Source organism: Suillus subaureus (genome assembly GCF_016647635.1).
Source record: "Suillus subaureus strain MN1 chromosome Unknown BJ212scaffold_19, whole genome shotgun sequence".
Classification (NCBI taxonomy): Eukaryota; Fungi; Basidiomycota; class Agaricomycetes; order Boletales; family Suillaceae; genus Suillus; species Suillus subaureus.
In genome coordinates this window covers 453,396-474,393 of record NW_024538575.1, presented here as the reverse complement: position 1 = coordinate 474,393, position 20,998 = coordinate 453,396, and the positions used below count along the sequence as shown (strand labels likewise).

Sequence of the window (20,998 nt, the reverse complement as noted above, 5' to 3'; positions counted from 1 at the left end):
GAGGTAGTTCGATGATCGGATTATTATGCTGAATATGGTAGGATCCGGATGTGGATCCGAGAGCTGGATTAGCGCCCTGAGAATTGATATTGCAAATATCTCCCAGAAGTGTCATTGAAACTCCGTCACGGCACAAGATCGGCAGGAGACTGACTTCGGTACCCGTATATCACTCAATTCTGCTTTAATCGTGGTCATTCAGCCTCATCTATTTTATGTTCAAGTAACTAGAACTTCGAAAGTGCCGAATTCTGTGGGGATAGCACTATGGCCTGGACTTCCAGACGGATCATCGTGCGTACATAGAACGTGGGAATCTGGATCCGTATCGATCCGAATGTGGTTGCCAAAAAGAAAACGATGGTTTCATCGATGAACTCAAGACGATATAAAAGCTCTCTTCTTTGTGATATGAATTGTCTTTATCCTTCAGTTATCTGCGCACTGAACCCAGAGGTCGAAATTTCCGCACCGTGTGCACGCACTTTGAGGTAAGTGTCGTGTTTTTACCTTTGATCGTACGTACTTGGTAGTCCATTTGGTCAGGGCGTTGCATTGGTGATAATCTTCTTTGTCAGACTTATCGCTTGCCGTTGTTACATGCGTATTCTAGATGCACTCGTCACGATTACATTGTTGATGATCATGTCGGTGTGGGACCCGCTGATTCTGACGATGATGTTTCGGTGTGTTTGACAGTCACGGTACTGTTGAACCCGATGATGCAGATAGGACACTCTTGAGAATGCCTTGAACCAGCCCTTGGTACTTGCTCCGTTGATATGCATCTCGATTTTGATCGTGCAGAACTGAAATTGCTTTTTTCCGCCATGCCCAGAGCTTGAAAGCAGTGCACCGATAGGCACTGGTGCCGGTCAGGGCTTCGACGAATCGATCAGGCTTCTGTTCCAACGAGTACAATACACCGCCAAAGTTATACGTCATAGCCCCATGATCTTGTTGCGTGAGTTTTTCATATCATAATGGCACAATTGAATTGGCCAAACTAGTCATGTTCACTTGACTCATCACACGAAGCCAGACAAGAATGGGTTTGACCAGGCTTTGTCGCAACCTTGTCGAGATATATTTTGATTCCGGTTTACCCCGCTCCGAGTCATCACGTGTGGTGATCGACTCCATCTCCAGACCTGCCTATCTGAGCACTACACTTGGATTTTTCACCTGCGTTGACCCAATTTAGGATGGGGACAGTTAGTATACAAGCGGGCTAACAAGCTTGATCGAACACAGCGTACATACTCCATATCCTCCTCTTTCTCCACTTACCCTACACCACGAAAATTCTCTATTTACCTTTCTCTCCCTATCTCAATTCCTCATGATACTCGATCGTTCGCATGTTATCCTACACCACAGTGTGCTAGGGACCACTTTCAAAGGCATCGATCATCCAATATCCACCCCGGATGTACCCATACACCAATTCCGTGGAATCAAATACGCCAATGTACCAGCTCGCTTTCGTCAATCGAAACTCGTTGTTTCATACCCCTCCGCAGTCGATGCAACACGTCACGGGTACGTCTCCTTTTCGTATTGTGCTTATTCAACTGCTAAAGTGCTCGTTCAGCCCAATATGCCCACAGCTTGACCGGAAAAGTCTTGAAGAGGAGCTCATTGGTCTTGCCGACAGTGATATCCCAAGACAAGTCTTCAAACAGGATGAGTTTGAGTGTCTCAACTTGAACATTACCTGTCCTGCTGGTCATCATCGCGAATCACAAATTCCAGTTATGGTTTGGATCCATGGGTGAGACTAGTCCTGTACTCCCTCATCGTGTGATAGACGCTCATATGAGTAGGGGAGGCAACCGTGGTTGTGGCTCAAGTTGGATCTATGACGGCGGCGCTCTTGTTAGAAAGAGCATTTGTATTGGTTCACCAATCATAATGGTCACAATCAAGTACGTTTCCTTCCGCCTTACGTATATCAGTGCGGTGGTATTCATCGTTCACGGTTAGCTTTCGCATAGGAGTATTTGGTGTTGCCGCAAACATGCAGTTGACAGAAGACAACCGAGCAGCAGGCGACGAAGGTGTGGGAAACTATGGTTAGTCTATCTTGCATCCCTCACAACGCTTTGACTGATGGTCCCACAGGCCTGCGTGACCAACGTCAGGCTCTAGAATGGGTGAACCGTTTCATAGCAGATTTTGGAGGAGACCCATCCAATGTCACCCTATTCGGACATTCTTCGGGAGCAGCAGACATCGTTGCTCACCTGTACTCCAATGCCAACTTGACTCGCCCCCTATTTGCTCGGGCAATTGTTCAAAGCGCGATCATCGAGCATAATCCTCCAGAACCACATTCAGCTGGATGGCAACTGTCTAGAGCATTGGCTCCACTGCACGCCTCTTCCGTCGCACAACTTCGTGCTATAGATCCTGAAACACTTGTCAACGTCAATCTCCCCTTCCGCGCAGTCGATGACGGTGTCTTCTTCAGAAAAGGATTCAAAGATATCCTTTTCCCGCCCTCAGAGTCAGAAGAGCCTGCCAGAGATCCTCTTGACAGAAGTCTGAATCCTCTGCGGTTTGCCATTCGCAAGGCGAAAAGCAAGAGTCGAAGTCCGCACCCAATGAGCAGCTGTCTGCCGGCCGTTCCCCATACATCCACCCCTGGTCTCCAGCCTCTCCTTATCGGTGACTGCGCATGCGACTCTTCTCTTTGGTCTCAGCCTGCACGTCAGTGGGCCGCACCCGCTGTTGTGCGACGAATTCGTGCAATCTGCCAGTCTATCACAAAATCCTCTGCTCTTCTCAATGCTTACGAGATAGGCTCGCACATGTTTACGGAAGATCTTACCGACCGTCTACTTGAGCTCGTGGAGGATGCACGCATAGCGTGGCCCACGGAATGCGTTGTTCAAGCTGCGCAGAGGACTGGTCGACAGGTCTGGCGGTATATATTTGACCAGGAGGGTCCTACACAGGGGATGCCTCACCATGCAGCAGACTTGGTATACTTGTTCGACAACGTCTCGCTTCCATTATCACTTTCGCCCTCACCTACTGCTTTTGACCCTGACGAGTCGCTTCCATCACTCCCGTCGTCAAGATCGACTTCTGCTGACATAGGCGAGATCCCCGACAAGCTGTGCACCATCGACGAGCTTGACCTCATGGATATCGACAAGTTCTCTTACGGCTCAGAGTCAAGTTGCAGCGGATGGACCCAGCCCGTTGTTGACGAGTTGATGTATGCCCGTGTGCGAGATGCGATACAGGAACGGTGGATCACATTCGCGCAGGGAGAGCGGCCATGGGACAATTCTCGTGGCAAGGTGTACGTTTTTGGCCCTGAGGGCGAAACGGGCGAGCGAAGTGCGGGTATTTTTGGAGGCAGGCGGCGTCAAAAGATATGGGAGGAGATGCTGAAGCCTTTGGGCATGACGCTTGTGCAAAAGGTCGCACAAGAACTCAGCAATGGGCCTGGATTGCCGCGGTAATCGTCGTGAGTCCAGCTGCTCATCGTGATCTCTCAAAAGCGCGTGTTGCGCAGTATTCAGATTGTTAATATTCGCGGGGATAAATGGGTTATTTATTGGGTTAGGAGGCCAGTTGTTCTTTCCTAGGGGTTTCATACACGGTCGAGCCCATTTGGCATATCGCATTGCATGTCTACGGTCACATCTACAAATACACATGTTATATATATTATCACTGCATTAATTTCAAAAGTAGGATAGACCAACAGCAAAAAAAACGCGCAGCATCATAGTACGTCGTGGAGGATGCAATAGCCACTGAATCACCGCCACCGGTACGTATGAGCGGTTGAACATGACCGCCGGTGTACCGTAGTCCGATTGCCCACTGCGCTTACTTCTGGTAGCTCGTTCCCACGGCCTATATCATGGTTCGGCACCTTGCCATCGCCTCATTAATATTTGAGTAGATTAAAAGATCACCGAGGACATGTAGAAAATGGCCAGACATGTCTGCAGTGATGATCCGGAAAGTTTGGGGCTGTTTGGTCTGTTGTCTTGCATCATCTCAACTGCCCTGCCGCCTAAGTCAGCCGCCGTCACGCATCCCGCCATCTATGTCAACCACCACCATGCCAATCTTGCCATCCTTGTTACCTCGTCGTCGCGGTTCTAGTGGACATGTCAGCTGTAGACTGGGAACGACATAGTGTTGGCAGGCAGACAGGAAATAGGCAAACACGGAGGAAGTAGTAGACGGGCAAGCAAGCATGAGAGACTCGCAGGGAGATGGAGGTAAAGATCCTGATGCGGCAAGCAGGCGGGATGATAGTGACATCATGCGGCGGCCTTGACAGACTTCCCGGCACTTTTCGAGCAACTCATTGACAGGGCAGAGGTTTACATCCAGTCTGCATAGACACCGGCCCAATCCCGCACTTTCTGAGATCATCGAACTCTCAGACTCCAACTTGGAGTCCACTTGACGAGAGCCAGCAGGATGATGCTTACTTTCCCCTTCCTGGCGAAGAAGACTTGGTCACGTTTTGATCACACTTGTGAGCAAACGACATACAATATGTGTTCCGGTGACTTCTGACTTGCATATACTAGTATTCTCAACAATAATGCTATGTTCAGGTTGGCGGCCACCGGTGGGCTGGTCTTGTTGGCTGTGTAGTTGTTGGATACCTGCTTGGAAATGCATGTGAAACGGCGTAATAAAACTTCGTGGGTGCCATCAGGCGAACAAAAAGACTGAGCAATTAGTATGAGTATGGGCATTGCTTTGGAAGTAATCACACTAATGTCATTCGAACAGACCCACACCACGCATCATATGACACCACTGGCTGCGAACGCGAGACTTATGGAATCTCACCACATTCCAAATTGTGCCTGAAGTAACTTGCATATAAGAGCGACTGTCCAGCCAAAGAGCTGCTGGGTAGTTGAATCAACTACACCGTGTACGTCTTCGTCGCGCGATCTTCTTGATGCTAGATCTAACAGTTAACACGTCAGTGCAACCATGATTCATTTCGTACTTGCCGTTTCCTTGTTCCTTGCGTTCGGTACGGGGGTTAGTGCATCCTGCGAGGCCTGCCCTAATTGCGATTATGAGCAAATCAGTGTAACGCAAGGGGATGCATGTCTTAACTACTGGACGTGCTCAGGCGATACCATCACGTGCTATTACCCTTCTGTTGCAAATCCGGGAACGTTCAACAACTGCTCATACAGTGAACCGAACGTAAGTAACTATCTCTCCCAGCAGTACATGCACACTCACCGATTTTTGGAAATACCAGGATTGGCCACTCGTAGCTGGCCCCAGTGAAATCTGCTTCCCGTATGCGGGACTCAACTCAAAATGTGAACCTGGGAATGACCCTTACAACCTTGGCACCTCAGCCTGCACCGCTTCGTACGGTTATGTCGGTGAAGCCAACAGTGGGCTGTTATAAAGTAAATGGATTGAGGAGTTGAAAAGCCTGGCGCAGCATGGGCCACCTCTACCTTATCACAAGTGCATGCACTGCGAATGTATATCTGAAACGATCTGAGATAGGTTGCACCGCTTGGTGAACATCAGCATGTGAGTACCTTTATGGTCCATGGGACGTATGACCGTCATTTCTGTGTTACGGTGAGCCTTTTACATAACACGCAGTACTGTTCCTTTCCAGTCTTCTATGACCATCATGATCATATCGAACAGTGGTCTTCCAGCAGCTCATTCACAGTATCGCCTTTTCCTTTGCCGTCCTCCTTCAGAAATTAGATGGTCGATCACGCCATCATATTGTGTCGTGCAAAATGACATGTTCGAATTCGGAGTCGATTTCCTCAGCTCGACGCTAAATTTAACACAGGTACCTGCCCACCGCGGGGATATTTAGAGGTGCGTGATTGATTGGATTGGTCAGGTTCTGGGTGCGTGGAGAAGTCACAGCTGAACCATTTGCAAGACCATTTGCACATCGTGTCAAGAGGGGATCAAAGCCAAATATCGTCCTGATGGGATCCCGGTTGCCACATAGCCCTAAGTCCGAAGGTAACGAACCAGAACTTGCTGGGAATGTTGCCGGCATGTTTTCCATTCACAAAAAGCGCCTTGCGATGTTTCTCACTTCGTCTCTTCTCTTGCTATGTGATGTTTCAATCATAGACAACGAGTCTCGAGAGTACGTACCAAGTTCGACTCAACCCCATCTACTCAGGCTTATGAGAGTCTGGAACTGATAGCGGCACTCTCTCACGGAGTGGCAGTTGCGTGCACTACGCTGAGGTTGTCACATCAGTACTATGTCGCGCGATTGTGGTGGGAAGACATGTGGGCAGCACTATCCCTGGCTTTCGATTTAATCTGCTTTATCATGGTTTGTGCCCTGCTTGACCGACCAATGGCGGTTTAAGCAGAATCTTTATCTGACTCGTGGACTTTCTCAAGCGACTTCTCGAGATTGTAGGTGCAGCGGTCAACCGCGTATCTTGGCTCGTATCCATAGCCGTTCCGATAAGTCGTTACCCGTCGTTCAAGTTCGTACTTCTTGTACTCACGTCTTGCAAGGTTTGCGAGAGCCAGCATCCTATGCTCCTGAAAGTGCCCTCAGTTACGTCGTTTATGGCACAGGTATGTCCTTCGTTATCGTATTCATCGGGATCATTGCCCAAAGAATATATATTTGCGAATACCACGAATATAGCATTCCCAATTTTGTTGCGATAACATAATTCAAATTAGTAAGTTTGTCAGAACCTTGTCGAAGTTCAAAGTCTAATATGATTGGATCAGCGGACGTATTTTCAGATGAAATGCTAGATACCCTGCTCCTTCTGATATCGCATCGCATCTAGCTACCTGAGAGCCGAAATATACTAGTCTTGCTATCATTCTCCGCAGCTATTTTCAACGTCAGCGCTGTGACTACTATCCTGCATTCTGCGGTGTTGTTTGGGCCGATTCCACAGGCATCATTGTGTTCAGACACGTCAAGGTAAACCGATCTTTTACTCGGCTTGTTCGTTCAGGATCTATCGTGACATCCAGATATAGGCTGCTATTTCGCTTATCGTTTGCGATCTTCTTATCCCAGTGACACTTGCATATCGCGCTTACGGTTTTGAAGGTATAGATAGACCACACAGCAGCGAAACTGTAGTGTTCGCCAGCGTTGACTTGGAATAGCTCGAAACAGATTGTTCGAGATGTCCCTCGTTATCGAGTGTCGTGAGGAACTCCATGTCGTCCGCGCAGAGTGTGACTGAAAATGGTAGTGCGCCTTCAATAGGCAAAGACATAATTGTGGAGAAATTAACATCAACAGACGTGGAGGGAGAGCGTACCTTCCAATTCAATTTGTAATTTATTTAGTATTTGCATCATTCTTTATGGTTTGTTTACGAATTATTTTGTATTTATGTAAGCCACTTCAAAACTAACTGAGGGATTGGTCGGAATCATAGAACCGCCAGCGTCAGCATATGTTCGCACGTTCAGCTAGGGTAGAATGAGTAGTTCGGGATTCCAAGTGTCTGTCCGCATGGCATGTCTCGACAGGGAGCCACATTAATTAAGGGTAAACCTTCAGCGACTGTTTGACTGCGAATAACATTAATGATAATATGCAGCAGCTATCGATACAATGTCAGATGTAGACTATGTTGAATGCCCAACCTGATGTGAACGATGTTGAATGCCCACGCCATGTGATAAGCGACCGTTGAATCTTTTTGATAAACTCGAGCACACCCCACGCGTCAACACCTAGAAGTCCTCCTCAATACCTGCCGGACGCTTGAGCGTGCTGACATCCACGCCAGGGAGTGGCCATCTCCGTGCGAACCCGACGACGTCTCTGCGGAGATCATCCACCTGTGCCGCACCTGCCGAGCCCTTCGTCGTTGCGGCGCGGATGAAGTCCTTGAGAAGTTTGGAGCCAGCCTCCTTTTGAAGGAAGAGCGAGAGTTGCACAGCCCGGTGCAAGAAGCTAGCGACGACCTTGATGTCCCCCTCAGTCATGTCACGGGACGTGAGCGCCGATGTGCCGAGACGGATACCGCCAGGAGTTTGGGCAGACGCATCGCCAGAGACTGCGTTTTCTGTTGCAGGATTCCAACATTAGTATCTTGCATTTTTATACAGGAGACAGATTTTACTGTTGATCGTGATGCCCAATAAGTCGCACACCTTCTCGACTTTGCTGCCAGTCAAACCAAGGGGACGGAGGTCCCACAGAACAAGGTGGTTATCAGTACCGCCAGTCTGGAGTTTGTAGCCGTGTTCCTGAAGGGCAGCTGCAAGTGTCTGCGCATTGGAGATAACCTGTCTAGCGTAGACCTTGAATGCGGGCTGGGATACCTGCAGAAGGGCAGTAGCGACAGCGGCAATAGTCTGGTATAATTTTGTTATCAGCTTGTGTTTGTTAGCCGAGAGATTGGGATACCAACGTTATTGTGAGGGCCACCTTGACAGGCAGGGAAAACAGCGTCGTTAACGCGCTTCTCAAGATCCTGGCTGTTGGGTCCGTCTCTTTTGAAGAAGATTAGGCCAGCGCGAGGGCCGCGGAGGGTCTTGTGGCTAAGATATGTCAGTGTGAAAGAAGTCTCAGTTGTGAGTGGAAAACTCACGTCGTTGTGGTAACGATGTCACAGTAATCGAAAGGGTTATTCAGTGTTTGTGCTGCGACAAGACCACTGGTGTGTGCAATATCAGCCATGAGGTATGCACCCTCTGCATCTGCAGTCTTCTTCAAAGCAGCATAGTCCCAGTCACGGGGATAAGCAGATGCACCGCAAATGATTAGTTTGGGCTTAAAGATTTTTGCTTGACGCTCAAGGCCTGCATAGTCGATAAGTTGTGTTGCGGGATCAATTGCATAGGGGAAAGACTGGAAGTATATTGAGGAAGCGGTCATCTTCTTTTTGGCAGTCTAATTGATCGGACTTCAGAACCCAAGCTAGCCATTGACGTGGCAAAAGAAACTCACGTAGTAACCGTGTGTGAGATGTCCACCATCTGGGAGACCAAGACCCATCAAGCGGTCCTGAGGCTGAATGAGAGCGGTTAAGGCTGCAAAGCTATCGGTCACATAATGTGAGACACGATCACACATAAGCGACGTCGGACGTACTTGGCAGTCTAGCATGAGAGTCATTGATTGTCAAGATTACAGAGTACCTGATTGTGGTGAAATACTCACAGAGCCAGAATAAGGTTGGACATTCACACCCCATTTTACAGGGTCGAGGTTGAACGCTTCAAGGGCCCGCTTGCGACAAAGAATCTCAAGCTCGTCGATGTATTCATTGCCACCATAGTACCGGGCATTTGGAAGACCCTCTGAGTACTTGTTGGTCAATATTGAGCCATTTGCTTCGAGAGTTGCGCGACTCGTTAAGTTCTAAGACATGTCTCAGAAAATATGAAGATAGAGGACAGTGAACTGTGAGATCTACCTCAGACGCGATAAGCTCGAGTCCGGAAAACTGCCTCCAAGTTTCCTTGTCGATGATGTTCTGCACTTCAGGATCGATCTCTGCCAGAGGTGTATAGAGGACTTTGTTCTGCAATAATAGAGCTTCCTGGTAAGGACATGTAACTGATTGAAAATAGTACGCACGAAGTCTGGAGTGCTAGAGGTCGCCATTTTTCTCGAACTGAGTGCAATGCCCTGTTTGAAACGCAGGGATGATGAAGGGGTGGCGGAGAGATAAAGAGGACGAGTTAACAGGCGCAACATCTCAATCTCAAAATTTCAATGAAGGTAATATAATAAGATAAACGGATAATCCCGATCTGAGTCACATCTAAGACAAAATATATTTGCCCAAGAAGATAAACCAAACCAAACAAACAACGATTAAGTACAATCGCTGAGTTTTAAATATGGAATCTATTTTGCGATACAATGAAAGTTCTAACTATTATGCTTCAAACAATAAGCTGCTGCGCGAGTGTCCATGCGTCCACAACCGTTGTTTCCGTATATAAAGGAAAGGCAGATGGCCTTGGATCCCCATCTACTCGTAACTGCAGCCTCTTCTTTCGTCTTTTATCAACCTAACGAATTTCTAGATCAGAGCCAGGAGCTCTTACGTTCATTCTAACGCTACTCACAGTCACCTACGCTCACTCAAACACATCATCTTCTACAGTTATGGGTCTCTCTCATAATTTCTTTGTGATCGCCATGCTGGCTTCCATGGCTAGTGCGGCACCTCTTGCATCTTACTACGTGCTCGTATCCAATTCTTCAGGCTTTTCCCAACAACAAAACGGTCTTGATGCCCAAAAACTGAATGCTCAGTTTGCTACAATGACCTCCAATGATTCTTGCACCAGTGGGTTCTTCAATCGAATTTTTTCGCTCTTGTCCATTTATTGAGATCGTGCCTCAGGTGGTGCTCAGGCATGCGTTAGTGGTGCCTTCGCACAATGCATTGGAAGCTCCTGGGAGCTCACACCTTGTTCGTCCGGTCTGTCTTGCTTCGCACTTCCTCTCGTTACCAAAGCTGGAACCAGTCTCGCCTGTGACACACAAAGTGATGCTGAGGCACGTTTTGTTGCTGCTGGCGTTCAAGGAGGGGTAACTGGAAATGGTACCACAAACAACACAACCACTGACGGTGGCGACTGTGTCGAGACCACCACAAGTGCCTCACCGTCTCCAACAAGCACTCCTACCTCGAGCACTTATGACCCATGTGCTTCCTCAGCTATTGTGACTTCATCCGCCCTCGCCAGCCCGTCAATGAATTCGATGAAAAAGCGTCAGTTTGGCACCTCCTCGTACGCACCCACCTTTGGCTTTGGCAGTCCAACCACTACTGCCACCACTTCATCTACTCAGGCCGACACTGCTTTGCCCACCAGTGTAGCGAGTCCTTCCGCCAGTAGTCCTGCGTCAATTGTTTCTACGAGTTCCTCTGTCGCTTCCACACCTGCGACCACTTTCGGCTTTGGCACTTCTACGAGTGCTTTTGCGAGCTCCTCTGTCGCTTCTACTTCTACGACCACCTTTAGCTCTGGCACTTCTACTGGTGCTGGTAGCGTTACTTCGAGTCCCTCAACCTCTCCCGCCGTATCCACTGGGACTGCAACTCTTCTCACCTCCTCAACCCCTCTTGTGACACCTACACCAGCTGCCACCACCGGCGCGAACAATGTTTCCACTGTGGTCGTTGTGACCACCGTGGTTGTTACTGTGACAGCTAATGGTACCGCTGCACCCAGCATGTCACCAACAGCGACGAGTGTGGGAGGGAACGCAACTGTATCATCTACTGCTGTGACACAGACTCCACCTACTGCGATCTCTGCTTCCCCATCTCCCTCTTATGCCTCAGCCACTACCGTTGACTTGAACAGTCCTTCCATCACTCTAACTGCAAGTGCCACATCTAGTGCAGTGTTATCTCCCGTTGTTTCTGCATCACCGAACATCGGGGTTGGTGCTACATCTTCGTCCGTGGTAACTTCTTCGACTGCTTCATCTCCGTTCAACTTCGTCTCGGCTTCGCCGACAGTGACTTATTAATCAAGTGGATTGTATCAATAATAGATTATGATACGTGTCGGAAGACTGGATAATATTCATGATGGATTATAGGACTCTAATGGAGCTCAGAACCCTTGGTCGTATACCCACATGCTGTACCAATTAGCTATTGTACTCAACTTAGTTATATAGCTTATTATAGTTCAAGATGCAGGACGTCTTATTATTGTCTTATTACTGTTTTCCTTTGAATTTTCTTGTGCAGGAGGACAAAACCTAAGATTAGGGTTAGGGTTTGACCGCGAGATACACCTGCCTTACTTAGTTACCACAGCACTTTCACTGGTACTGATCTGCAAAAGGCCTGTGCTGGTCGCCAATCAACTTTCTGCAGGCGCACGCACGGCGCTCCAACGGTCATGAGCAACATTGCACTCAATAATATCGAACAGGTCCTTAGCGCACATGAACCCGAATTATCACAAAACTTGACGAAGCTCTTTGCGAAGCTTCTAGAGCGAAACCAAGACCCGACATTTGTGCAGAACTATACGGTGAGTTCTATTGTATCCTGTGCTTTATACCACCATCTGGACCAGTACAAACTAGGGTGCCATTAAACTCCGATTTGGGAGAGAGTTGCAGACGCGGAAAGGTCGCGATCCTCTCAGCTTCAGTGCTTTTGGCAGAGCATGCTATTCGGCAGGGATCGTGAAGACGTTTCTTGCTGTCGTGACGTCTCATCTGTACACGCAGTCACAATCGCTGCCGAAGGAACGATATATCGGCCAGTACAATGCGCTCGAAGCTCTGACAGAATTTATGCAGACTGGTAATCTCACCGAGCGGCGCACGCTTTTGGAGGACATGAAGAAGAACCATGTCATTAACATTTGTTTATCGGTAAGATTATATAGGACTTTGTCTGGATATAACGATTTTGCAAGTTCTCATGTGCCTCTTAGCATCTGAACCATCCTCTTTGCATTTTCCGTCAGTTAGCCGTCAATACCTTGCGCGCACTTGCCAGTGAAGCCGTACTGGGAGAGAATTCATCTGTAACAGAAGTAGCAGATATAATCGCAGCTGTCTGCAGATTCACTTTAGAAGGACCCGATTTCTTCATCGAGGGCATGCGATCTCCAAGCACAACATGGCAAAGTCAAATGGTTATGGATGCAACTGATGTGTGTATGGTTATCTTGTCTTATCTATCCCATGCTCGACTAATTTCCTCCATGAGGTACCCGCAAAACGAGCCGCGGAGCACGCACCTCGATTTTACGCTATGGCTCAAGAAAGCGCTCTATGGACTGCCCACGGGCTCTTGTGTATCACACCACCCCCATCGCGAAAGCACTGTCTTGACATTTTGAAGAAGAAACCAGAAATTCTAGACCTACTTTTTGATTGCGCCATCATCACTCGCCCGCCTTGGTATCCTGAAACACAAGTTGATTCTATCGCGTGCGAAGTCATAGCCCTCTTCTTCCAATGGCCACCGCACATAGTACCAGGGGTTTCGACGCCTCAAGACAACATCTTTAGAGCACAGGAGTGGAAGGCCATGACCCAAGCTGTAGCCATTCTAACGTCCCGAGAAGACTGGTGTGAGAAGATCGTCGAAGTATGGATGAAAATTGAAGAGGAGGATTGGCGGGAGGTCCGGGGGTGAGTGATGTCTTTCGTCTTTTCGTTACACGACTGACCACTCCCATAAAGTTGGTTTGATCGGGTCGAGGTTGATTACCACGCGTTCGAGCCACCCGATGAAGATGCCTTCGGCCAGTTGTTTGAATATAGAGGTCTGTCACCAACATGTCTCTCTCGATGAACATACCCAATGATATAAATGGCTTACAGGCACATCCCGTATTTCCATGCTGAGACTGGTCAGTACCCTTAGTCACGCAGCCGAGTCTTGCGGTGTCACCAACGCCGAGATCGAGTCACTGCTCCGGATGGCATACCTTGCTTCCCGCAAGGTCAAGAGTGCAAGTGAGCTCGACCCTAGTAAACGAGAGGATCGATACATGTGTGCCGAGCGTATGGAAGAGATCTTCCGCAGCCCTATGTACACTGTATCCCTGAACATGCAAGTGGATGCGCCCCTCCAAATCGCGGACGAAAGTATCATGGGTCCAACGGCCCTCGCACGCCTGCTCGTTGTGCTTGCCCAACGAAAAGCCTTCGATACCATCCAGGGACTCAAAAAAGCACCAAATGGTCTTTCATCCTCGACCTGTCTCAACCACGTACAACAAATCACGAACCCTGATGTTATCCGGCGATTTCTAAAGATCGCACTGCAGCGCGTCAAGGCGGCTATGGACAAGGGACGTGAGCGCGCTCGCAAGGCTGACAATGATTACGCCAGGGCTGCGTTCATGAGCGCTGCAGAGCTTTCCGCTGCCCTGGTTGCATTCGACAGCCACACGCAGGGTCAGTATTCGAAGGAAGTGTTAGGGGCGAGAAAGGAACTTGCATTGGCGCTAGGAAATGCAGCTGAGATGGCCATTCGCGAGAAGCGCTGGCAGCAGGCGTTGTATTTCGGATCCGGTGCTGTGAACGTTGCTGAGAACATCCCAGCAGGCGAGCATTTGGACGCCAGTGTTATTGCAAAAAATAGGCGCCGCGTCGAGCAAGCGAAGATTGCGAGTTCTGCAAAATAGAAGCTATGTAGCATTAACATGTGAGTAGTATACTTTTTGGTTCCTTTGCGTGTGATTCATCCAGTCCTGTGTTCAGTGACCCCTCTGTACTGATCTTTTGCACCTGTAGTGTATGATATATTGTATATTTGTCTTATTAATGTCATCAAGTGTCTTGATGCGGGGCACTTATTTACCTGCGTCAGGGGCTGTAAAGTGTCTGAATTGACAATGCGTGGAAATACCTAGCAGGGATGCAGACAGGCGTGTATTTGAAGGCACACGAGGTTCACAGGGTTTGGTTTACTACGGTCTTATCGTAGGCTTGGGTGGCCTAAGAGCAGCCAAGTTTCACCAAGACAAGTAACAGAGCGACCCGGTTTGAAACGTATAATTCATACGATACTGTTCGTCAGGTATACAGTAAATCAAAGCTGACTTTCAATTTGTCAACTTTCAATTACAGTTGTACCAGACATCAAGACAGTTGGTTGCACTGAGGATTAGCCTAGAATCACTGTAATTCCAGACTTGATCGAACGCAAAAACGAACCGCTGGTCTCATTGAATTCGAAGTGCGATGTTGAGTGTGATACTCAAGATCAATTTATCTTGGCAATGGAACGTTAAAACGTTAAATGTCTAAACTCCGAGGCCATCCCCGCTCGGTGGCTGCCGGACAACTCATCATTAGCACTTCATTCTTCTCCACGCTTAACCAACAGATCTTATCCTAATTCAGTACTCTGCCTTCATTCAAAACAGTACAGGACACAAATCATATATGCAAAAACGACCGGTTTAACTACAGGTTCGACTAACTTTTTACTATGTAAGTACTTGCTACTTATTGCACGTGTATCTACCGATAGTCATTAGACTATCGAATAAGTGGTAACAATCATTGACAGAACTACCCTCGCAGATCAGCATGGCCAGAGTGACCGACTAGATCAGTATAAACAGATGGCGCAGATACTCAAGTCTTTCTCTTAAACAGACCAAAGAACTTTCCTTTGCGTTCCTTTTCCTCGATGCGCTGACGCATTTCCGCCTCCATCTCCTCCTCAGTGACAGTACCTCCCATAACATACCATATAACAGTAGCGATGCCAATGACGACTGTCAACACACATCTACCAACCACCCCGCATCATCAGTATATCGCAACAATCACTTCAGCCCCGAACTCACCCAGCCATAGCCCAGATGCCTTTAGTCAGCCAACCGAGCTTCTGCAACCACGGGCCGAGCGGGAGGCCCGACAAATTAGTTGGGCTCGCGTGTCCTGCAGCATTGCCACTCGTTGGAATCCCAAGCGCAGCACATTGGTAGTACATAAATGACGGTACGCGGTCCTGTGCTTGTTCTTGTATCTGAAGCGGAGCTGTTATGAACTGGACCGCAAGGCCCGATTCAAGGTGCCATTCGATGTGACCTGGATAATAATGATGATGTAAGCAAATATCTCTCCAGAAAGAGGTTCGTAGACTTGCAGTGAAAGAGCCATGCACCGGGGTTATCAGCGACAAAGCGGAGCGTGACGGAACCTCCGCCATCGATGGCTACAGTGTCACGACGCATCGGGTTTGCTTGCCCTTCGATAAGCGGTGGGTTAAGTGACGTATCGTTGGAGGTATAATCTGTCACTCTATTGACGATCTGCATCTTGTATCCGTGCAAATGGCTAGAACGCAACATCAGTTCTGTCAAACGCCGAATGTAGGTGGGGAGAAGACGCACAAGGGATGCTTTCCTGTATCGGCGTTCTTCACCACAAGGTCGATCACGTCTCCGTAGTTGTACACAAAGCTGTACGGCCCATATGCCACTTGGCTAGTGGCATTTTCGCCCAGGCTCAGCGCGCTCATGATCGCGGGTACCAGTGGCGGATTGTAAACCAAATTGTTTATGTACCCATGATTTGTCCCATCGCTCATCGTCGCGAAGTTGAACTCAAGCTCAAGGGTATTTGTTGGGGGGAGTGCAGGCGAAACATCGGTAGGAACCAGAGCGCTGTCGTTTACCATGGTATAGGAGGACACGGGGGACAGAGTAGTGAGGTTAGAGGAGGCGGAGTATGTGATGGTGGAGGTAATATCTGCAAGCATTTTGAAAGGTAGGACAATAAGTGGTGAGATCGAATACTCAGGAGATGGAATAGCCTACTGGGATTTAGACTACTGGGAACCGTGTCAAACATGGTTGTATCCATGTTCGCATGGATGGCCCAGTTTGACGACGTATCGTTCCTCGCGGTGACAAGCACAGAGTAACGCTGCGCCACTGTTAGACTCAGCATGTCGACAGACTGCTCCTGTGTGTCTGTCTGCGATAAAGTAAGTCTACCGAGTTGCAAGAAGCAGGTAGAACTAAACGCACACCGTCAACTTCGATAATTCGCATTTCATGTCCGTCGATCCAGAAGTAGAACGCTGCGAACGCGCCCATGTTGATTATGCGCAGTCTGTACGTTTTACCGGGCTCGAACGGAAGGGTCGCGTTCTCGTTGAAACCCACGGCACTTGTTACCGGGGATGGGTGACTCCCTGTGATCGGTGCCAAATAGGAACCATTTTGGGAGAAATATACAAGGGCAGCGTCTGCAAGCCAATGGAACATGGGGAAAAAAATATCCGTTTATCAGTATACCACCATGGACTATAGGACGAGGCAACTCACCAGGAATGGGCTCCGCTCCTCCTGGATCTGCTATGCTGAGGAAGGATTTCAAGAGGGGAGGCTGCTCTTGATGGTACCAGTCACTCAGCATAACAGTGAACTCAGCATCGTAATCAGCAGCATAAGTTTCATTTGGAGAATGCAACAGGAGAGGTGTGCGCAGACCATCCACATATATTCCCTGCATGGATAGATACGGAATTTAGTTTCGAGAAAGCAAGCAGGCACACGAAGTAGAAAAGCGAGGAGATCGCCGTTTTTACTTACATTTGCATGTCCATGCGCCCAGTATGTTCCGACTTGGCCGGAGGAGTTGATGGGTACGACGTAGTCAAACGTCTGACCTGGGGGTATGCCACTGCACGAGAAAAATAATTAGTAAAATACTTCACAATATTAGCATGACCAAGTGAACATACCATTGCGACACCCCCGTTGCTCCGTCCATCCAGGATGTTGAGTTGAAGAACATGCCGTGGTGGTGTAGTGACGCAGGTCGATCGATGCTGTTCGTTACATGCACAAGCAATGAATCTGTTGTAGATACCTCAATTGGCGGAGGTCTTCACGAATGCAGAAGAAGTTGAGATCAATTTTTTGGAATTTCGCAGTGAATAGAAATGTTAGTTTCCAGTGTCAGAACAAACAAACTCTCAGCTCTACAAGCTAATAATATAAGATGTAAGAGACTTACGGCCAGGTTCCGTTGACACCAATGACACGGCGTTCAAAGAGGCCATCTGGATTCGCGTCCGGAACGTAGGTGACGTTCCACCAAAGCTCCTGTATACCTGCAAGTGCAGGAGACAAGAGCGCAAGCAAGAGAAGCAACTGATGGAACCACATGGATGTGTCTGTGGTAATTTGTGTACCCCACGTTGATCGTGATACCTAGATCAGTTCGAAGTCAGTCCTCAGAGGAAAAGAGAAGGACAACGAAGAACTATTTACCGTACGTCTCAAGTAGTTTGGGAGGAATTCGACTACCGGAAATGATGACCCTTCATCGATCATCGCTAAAGTTTTATCTGATAAGTCCAAACTAGATTTGAAATTTCAAGGTGTGCCTTAGAGGGTTGCTCCATGTCGTTGTCAATGTCGACTTGACCCTACAGCCGTCCTCTCGTAAATTACTTATGTGGACCCTTGATCCGGCGCGTCGGTTAAACATTTGCATGCAAGTTGGGAGACGGTCTACGCCTTGTGACTTGTCGCAGAGTGTCCTCGTCCGACTCATACCCGCTGTGTTGAGCCCAAGTTAGCTACCTAAACCTTATACTAGTATTTTTGAATTTTGCTATGTAGTGGTGTTTAAATTGCTAGTGTTATTGGGTAGGATTATTGACAACGACAATTGACAGCGGCATTTTAGAATTGAGCAGCATTCTTCACACTGATCTGATCAAGTAAGATTTTGTCTGACTGCCAGGACTCAAGGGCCTTCGCCACATCAAAATTTTATCTGATAAGATTTGACATTTGATGGTGGCGGGAACTACTTTTGGCGAACCCCTTGGATACTCCTTATCTGATAAATTAGGTTTCGGCATTCGGAAAAATTCGGTGCCAGGTGCAAGTCAGGTTCGCTTAGACTTCATTATCAGATAATCACATAAATCTAGTATGCACCAGTTCACCCCCACGTACCAAGGACAAAAATACGGCAATGACAGCCCAGAATTTGTTCAGCGTTAGCATATTCTTCATTGTCTTCAGAGAAACTCTTGAAGCCGTCGTCATCGTATCCGTACTCCTTGGCCTCGTCGAGCAGATTGTCCATGGCGATATAGACCACTTCCCGACACTTACGGAGCACTATCGGCCCGTTTCAGCTCACCACAACGACAGTGAAACAACTACGCCAGGAGAAGGAGAATCAGACGCCACCCTCAAGAGACGCTTGATCCGCAAACTTAGAATGCAGGTATGTCACTGCAGTAGTAATGTTGAAAATGTCAGTGACTCATCTCGGAGCAACAAGGTTTTTGCCGGTGCAGGTGTAGGCTTGTTCGTCTCGTTCGCCTTAGGTGCTGCATTCATTGCAGTCTGGTTCACCAAAGCGTCCAATCTCTGGTCTAAGGCAGAAAACCTCTGGGAAGGTCTGTATTTTGCATTTAAATCCTTATCCGTTTCCAAAGTCCTTTCTCTCACTGTCGCGCAATTAAACTGACCCACATCATATCCTCTCATTTAAATAGGTATCTTCGAACTTATTGCATCCTTGATGATTTTTGTCATGGGCGTTACCATGCTCAAGTTGGACAGGGCCAAAGCAAAATGGCGCGTAAAGCTCCAGCACGCGTTTAGTGATCATCGTCTGTGTCTTTCCTTCCTCTTTTCTTTGTCTCTATTTTTGTACTCACAAATTATGTTTTATCGTCAGGTGTCGACCGTAGGACAAGGACTGGGAAGTGGGTACTCTTCATCCTTCCAATGATTACTGTCTTGCGTGAAGGTTAGTATCGTGCCTGAATGTCTTTACCTAATGACGTCACTATGCTTGCAACTGATGCGTAACATTTCGTAGGAATTGAAGCTGTCGTCTTCGTTGGCGGTGTCGCGCTCGGACAGCCCGCAAAATCAATTCCCATTGCAGCAATCGTGGGCCTTATTTGTGGACTTGTTTGTGGTTTCTTCATTTACCAGTTCGCTAGCCGCTCAAGTAAGCCATCGCTAATAATCATGTTACACCAATGCTCAACCATTATACACCAGCTCTAACGATTTTCCTTATCGTTATGACGAATTTGATCCTCCTCATCGGCGCTGGCCTATTTAGTAAAGCTATCTGGTCTTTCCAAGAGAATGCCTTCAACAATCTGCTTGGCGTAGATGTCGACGACGCAGGCGGTGATGGACCTGGATCATACGACGTACGCGGGAATGTATGGCATCTTGACTGCTGTAATCCTGAGACCGATATGCCATGGGGCATATTCAACGCTGTACTGGGATGGACAAATAGCGCCACTCAGGGTAGCGTGCTGAGTTACGTGTTCTATTGGGTCATGGTAATCGTAGTGCTCGTGTATATGAAGTTCAAAGAAGTGGGTTCGTTTCTTACTGTTGTCTTTGCCTCACTAAATTGTATATCAATATTAGGGTCGTACCAAGCTTTTCGGGTGGGAGTCTGCGGCAGGCACGCGCAGGCGACTCGCTGGCGAAAAACAGGCAGAGGAAGCTGTCGATGAAAGAGTCTCCCATAGCTCTCCTATGAGCTCCACCCAAAGTCCACCCCAGTGACACCGACATTTTCCAAAGTTCTGCCGCTCGGCTCGCCATTATTCATGCATGAACTGGCAGGCACTGAGCAAGTTCTGCCCGTACCCTGTTATCACTCGGACCTCCCTCAGTTCCTTCAGTCCCCGAGCAAATGAGGTACCGACACCCTCACATCATTAACACCGAAAAGACCCCAGATTCTCCTCAACATTCGCGCCGTCCGCGTGATCATTCAGGTTTCGTCGTTCTTCCCCCGTTTCTCATTACCTCTTTACCATGTTAACTTGTGTCTTGCTCGGTTTTCTTTTGTCATTGTCTTCCCTTCGTTAATATCTCTCCTTCGTCACTGTTTTCATTATCACTCTTGCTGCTGATGTGACAGTGATGTCGTGTTACAATGTATTCATTTAGCACATTAATGAATACATTCAATTGCCAATTTAAAAATGTCATGAACGGTTCTAGGGCTTGGATGAAGATACACAAATTTATCCAGTTGGTGCATGTGCTGGTGGAACAATTATCTGGCGCCATTGACTACGGAGCTGCGGGTGTCGCAGCCGCGGCCACGCACAACCACATTAGCGGCTTTGCTCGACTCGTACCGCGAAGACCTGATAGGTTGGTCTCGCAGCTTGACGCGCGAGTACATCCTTGATTCCTATACAGTGCAAGTAATGTTACATACTAAGCTGTTGAAACATAATGTCTGTCAGAAGTATCATACCGAAGCCATCAGATCCGAATCGTATACCATCTATTCACGTGATCAACTCGCTCTTTTTGCTATTGGTTGTCGCAGAAATGCCGCAGGTCCTCTCCGTTCCCCTTCTCCGCCAGCACTTTATCCTTCGGTCATATAGTCCATACTAGAAACGGGTGATGCTGAGTTGAGGTGTCGCGAAGGAAAATAGGGAGCCGAGCTCAATATAGTAGTATATTGCAGTTTTCGAGGTCTGTCACCTGTGAAGTCCGTGAGGGTCCA

At 48.1% G+C, this 20,998-nt stretch overlaps 8 protein-coding genes across 8 annotated transcripts; 6 read left to right on the top strand and 2 right to left on the bottom strand.

Annotated features, from left to right (window-relative positions):
• Positions 1–1,342: 1,342 nt before the first annotated feature.
• BJ212DRAFT_1273652 (Alpha/Beta hydrolase protein) lies at positions 1,343–3,476 on the top strand (the record flags this gene model as incomplete). Its single annotated transcript, XM_041331108.1, has 5 exons — positions 1,343–1,542; positions 1,595–1,774; positions 1,827–1,928; positions 1,987–2,075; positions 2,125–3,476. 5 exons carry the CDS (start codon positions 1,343–1,345, stop codon positions 3,474–3,476), a joined length of 1,923 nt encoding a protein of 640 aa, XP_041192295.1.
• Positions 3,477–4,568: 1,092 nt separating this feature from the next.
• BJ212DRAFT_1359838 (uncharacterized protein) lies at positions 4,569–5,415 on the top strand. The gene is made up of 2 exons (XM_041335870.1): positions 4,569–4,712; positions 4,760–5,415. The coding sequence occupies exon 2, from the start codon at positions 4,987–4,989 to the stop codon at positions 5,293–5,295; it is 309 nt and encodes a 102-aa protein (XP_041192294.1). The 5' UTR covers positions 4,569–4,712; positions 4,760–4,986; the 3' UTR covers positions 5,296–5,415.
• A 24-nt stretch (positions 5,416–5,439) lies between these two features.
• On the top strand, positions 5,440–6,892 carry BJ212DRAFT_259345 (uncharacterized protein). The gene is made up of 7 exons (XM_041342767.1): positions 5,440–5,781; positions 5,831–5,859; positions 5,911–6,142; positions 6,204–6,337; positions 6,409–6,591; positions 6,665–6,701; positions 6,754–6,892. The coding sequence occupies exons 1-6, from the start codon at positions 5,651–5,653 to the stop codon at positions 6,685–6,687; spliced, it is 732 nt and encodes a 243-aa protein (XP_041192293.1). The 5' UTR covers positions 5,440–5,650; the 3' UTR covers positions 6,688–6,701; positions 6,754–6,892.
• Positions 6,893–7,356: 464 nt separating this feature from the next.
• Positions 7,357–9,781, bottom strand: BJ212DRAFT_1359830 (serine hydroxymethyltransferase-domain-containing protein). Its single transcript, XM_041335869.1, has 9 exons — positions 9,581–9,781; positions 9,417–9,524; positions 9,161–9,361; positions 9,092–9,099; positions 8,948–9,038; positions 8,589–8,890; positions 8,409–8,538; positions 8,118–8,352; positions 7,357–8,060 (listed from the first exon to the last, which is right to left on the bottom strand). Exons 1-9 carry the CDS (start codon positions 9,698–9,700, stop codon positions 7,726–7,728), a joined length of 1,530 nt encoding a protein of 509 aa, XP_041192292.1. The 5' UTR covers positions 9,701–9,781; the 3' UTR covers positions 7,357–7,725.
• Positions 9,782–10,234: 453 nt separating this feature from the next.
• Positions 10,235–10,546, top strand: BJ212DRAFT_1242097 (uncharacterized protein; the record flags this gene model as incomplete). The annotated part of the gene is made up of 2 exons (XM_041329605.1): positions 10,235–10,301; positions 10,359–10,546. Coding segments are annotated over 2 exons (255 nt in total), but the record flags the coding sequence as incomplete, so codon positions are not given.
• A 1,261-nt stretch (positions 10,547–11,807) lies between these two features.
• On the top strand, positions 11,808–14,359 carry BJ212DRAFT_1359822 (uncharacterized protein). Its single transcript, XM_041335868.1, has 6 exons — positions 11,808–12,012; positions 12,068–12,361; positions 12,424–12,645; positions 12,702–13,129; positions 13,181–13,263; positions 13,322–14,359. Exons 1-6 carry the CDS (start codon positions 11,878–11,880, stop codon positions 14,128–14,130), a joined length of 1,971 nt encoding a protein of 656 aa, XP_041192290.1. The 5' UTR covers positions 11,808–11,877; the 3' UTR covers positions 14,131–14,359.
• A 430-nt stretch (positions 14,360–14,789) lies between these two features.
• On the bottom strand, positions 14,790–18,122 carry BJ212DRAFT_1462764 (Fet3 protein). Its single transcript, XM_041338933.1, has 11 exons — positions 17,743–18,122; positions 17,486–17,682; positions 17,211–17,354; positions 17,059–17,149; positions 16,792–16,972; positions 16,492–16,712; positions 16,279–16,438; positions 15,853–16,210; positions 15,606–15,796; positions 15,304–15,547; positions 14,790–15,245 (listed from the first exon to the last, which is right to left on the bottom strand). Exons 1-11 carry the CDS (start codon positions 17,803–17,805, stop codon positions 15,089–15,091), a joined length of 2,007 nt encoding a protein of 668 aa, XP_041192289.1. The 5' UTR covers positions 17,806–18,122; the 3' UTR covers positions 14,790–15,088.
• A 305-nt stretch (positions 18,123–18,427) lies between these two features.
• On the top strand, positions 18,428–20,460 carry BJ212DRAFT_1359807 (Ftr1 protein). Its single transcript, XM_041335867.1, has 7 exons — positions 18,428–18,715; positions 18,773–18,890; positions 18,990–19,106; positions 19,175–19,246; positions 19,319–19,453; positions 19,507–19,838; positions 19,894–20,460. Exons 1-7 carry the CDS (start codon positions 18,458–18,460, stop codon positions 20,032–20,034), a joined length of 1,173 nt encoding a protein of 390 aa, XP_041192288.1. The 5' UTR covers positions 18,428–18,457; the 3' UTR covers positions 20,035–20,460.
• Positions 20,461–20,998: the final 538 nt, after the last annotated feature.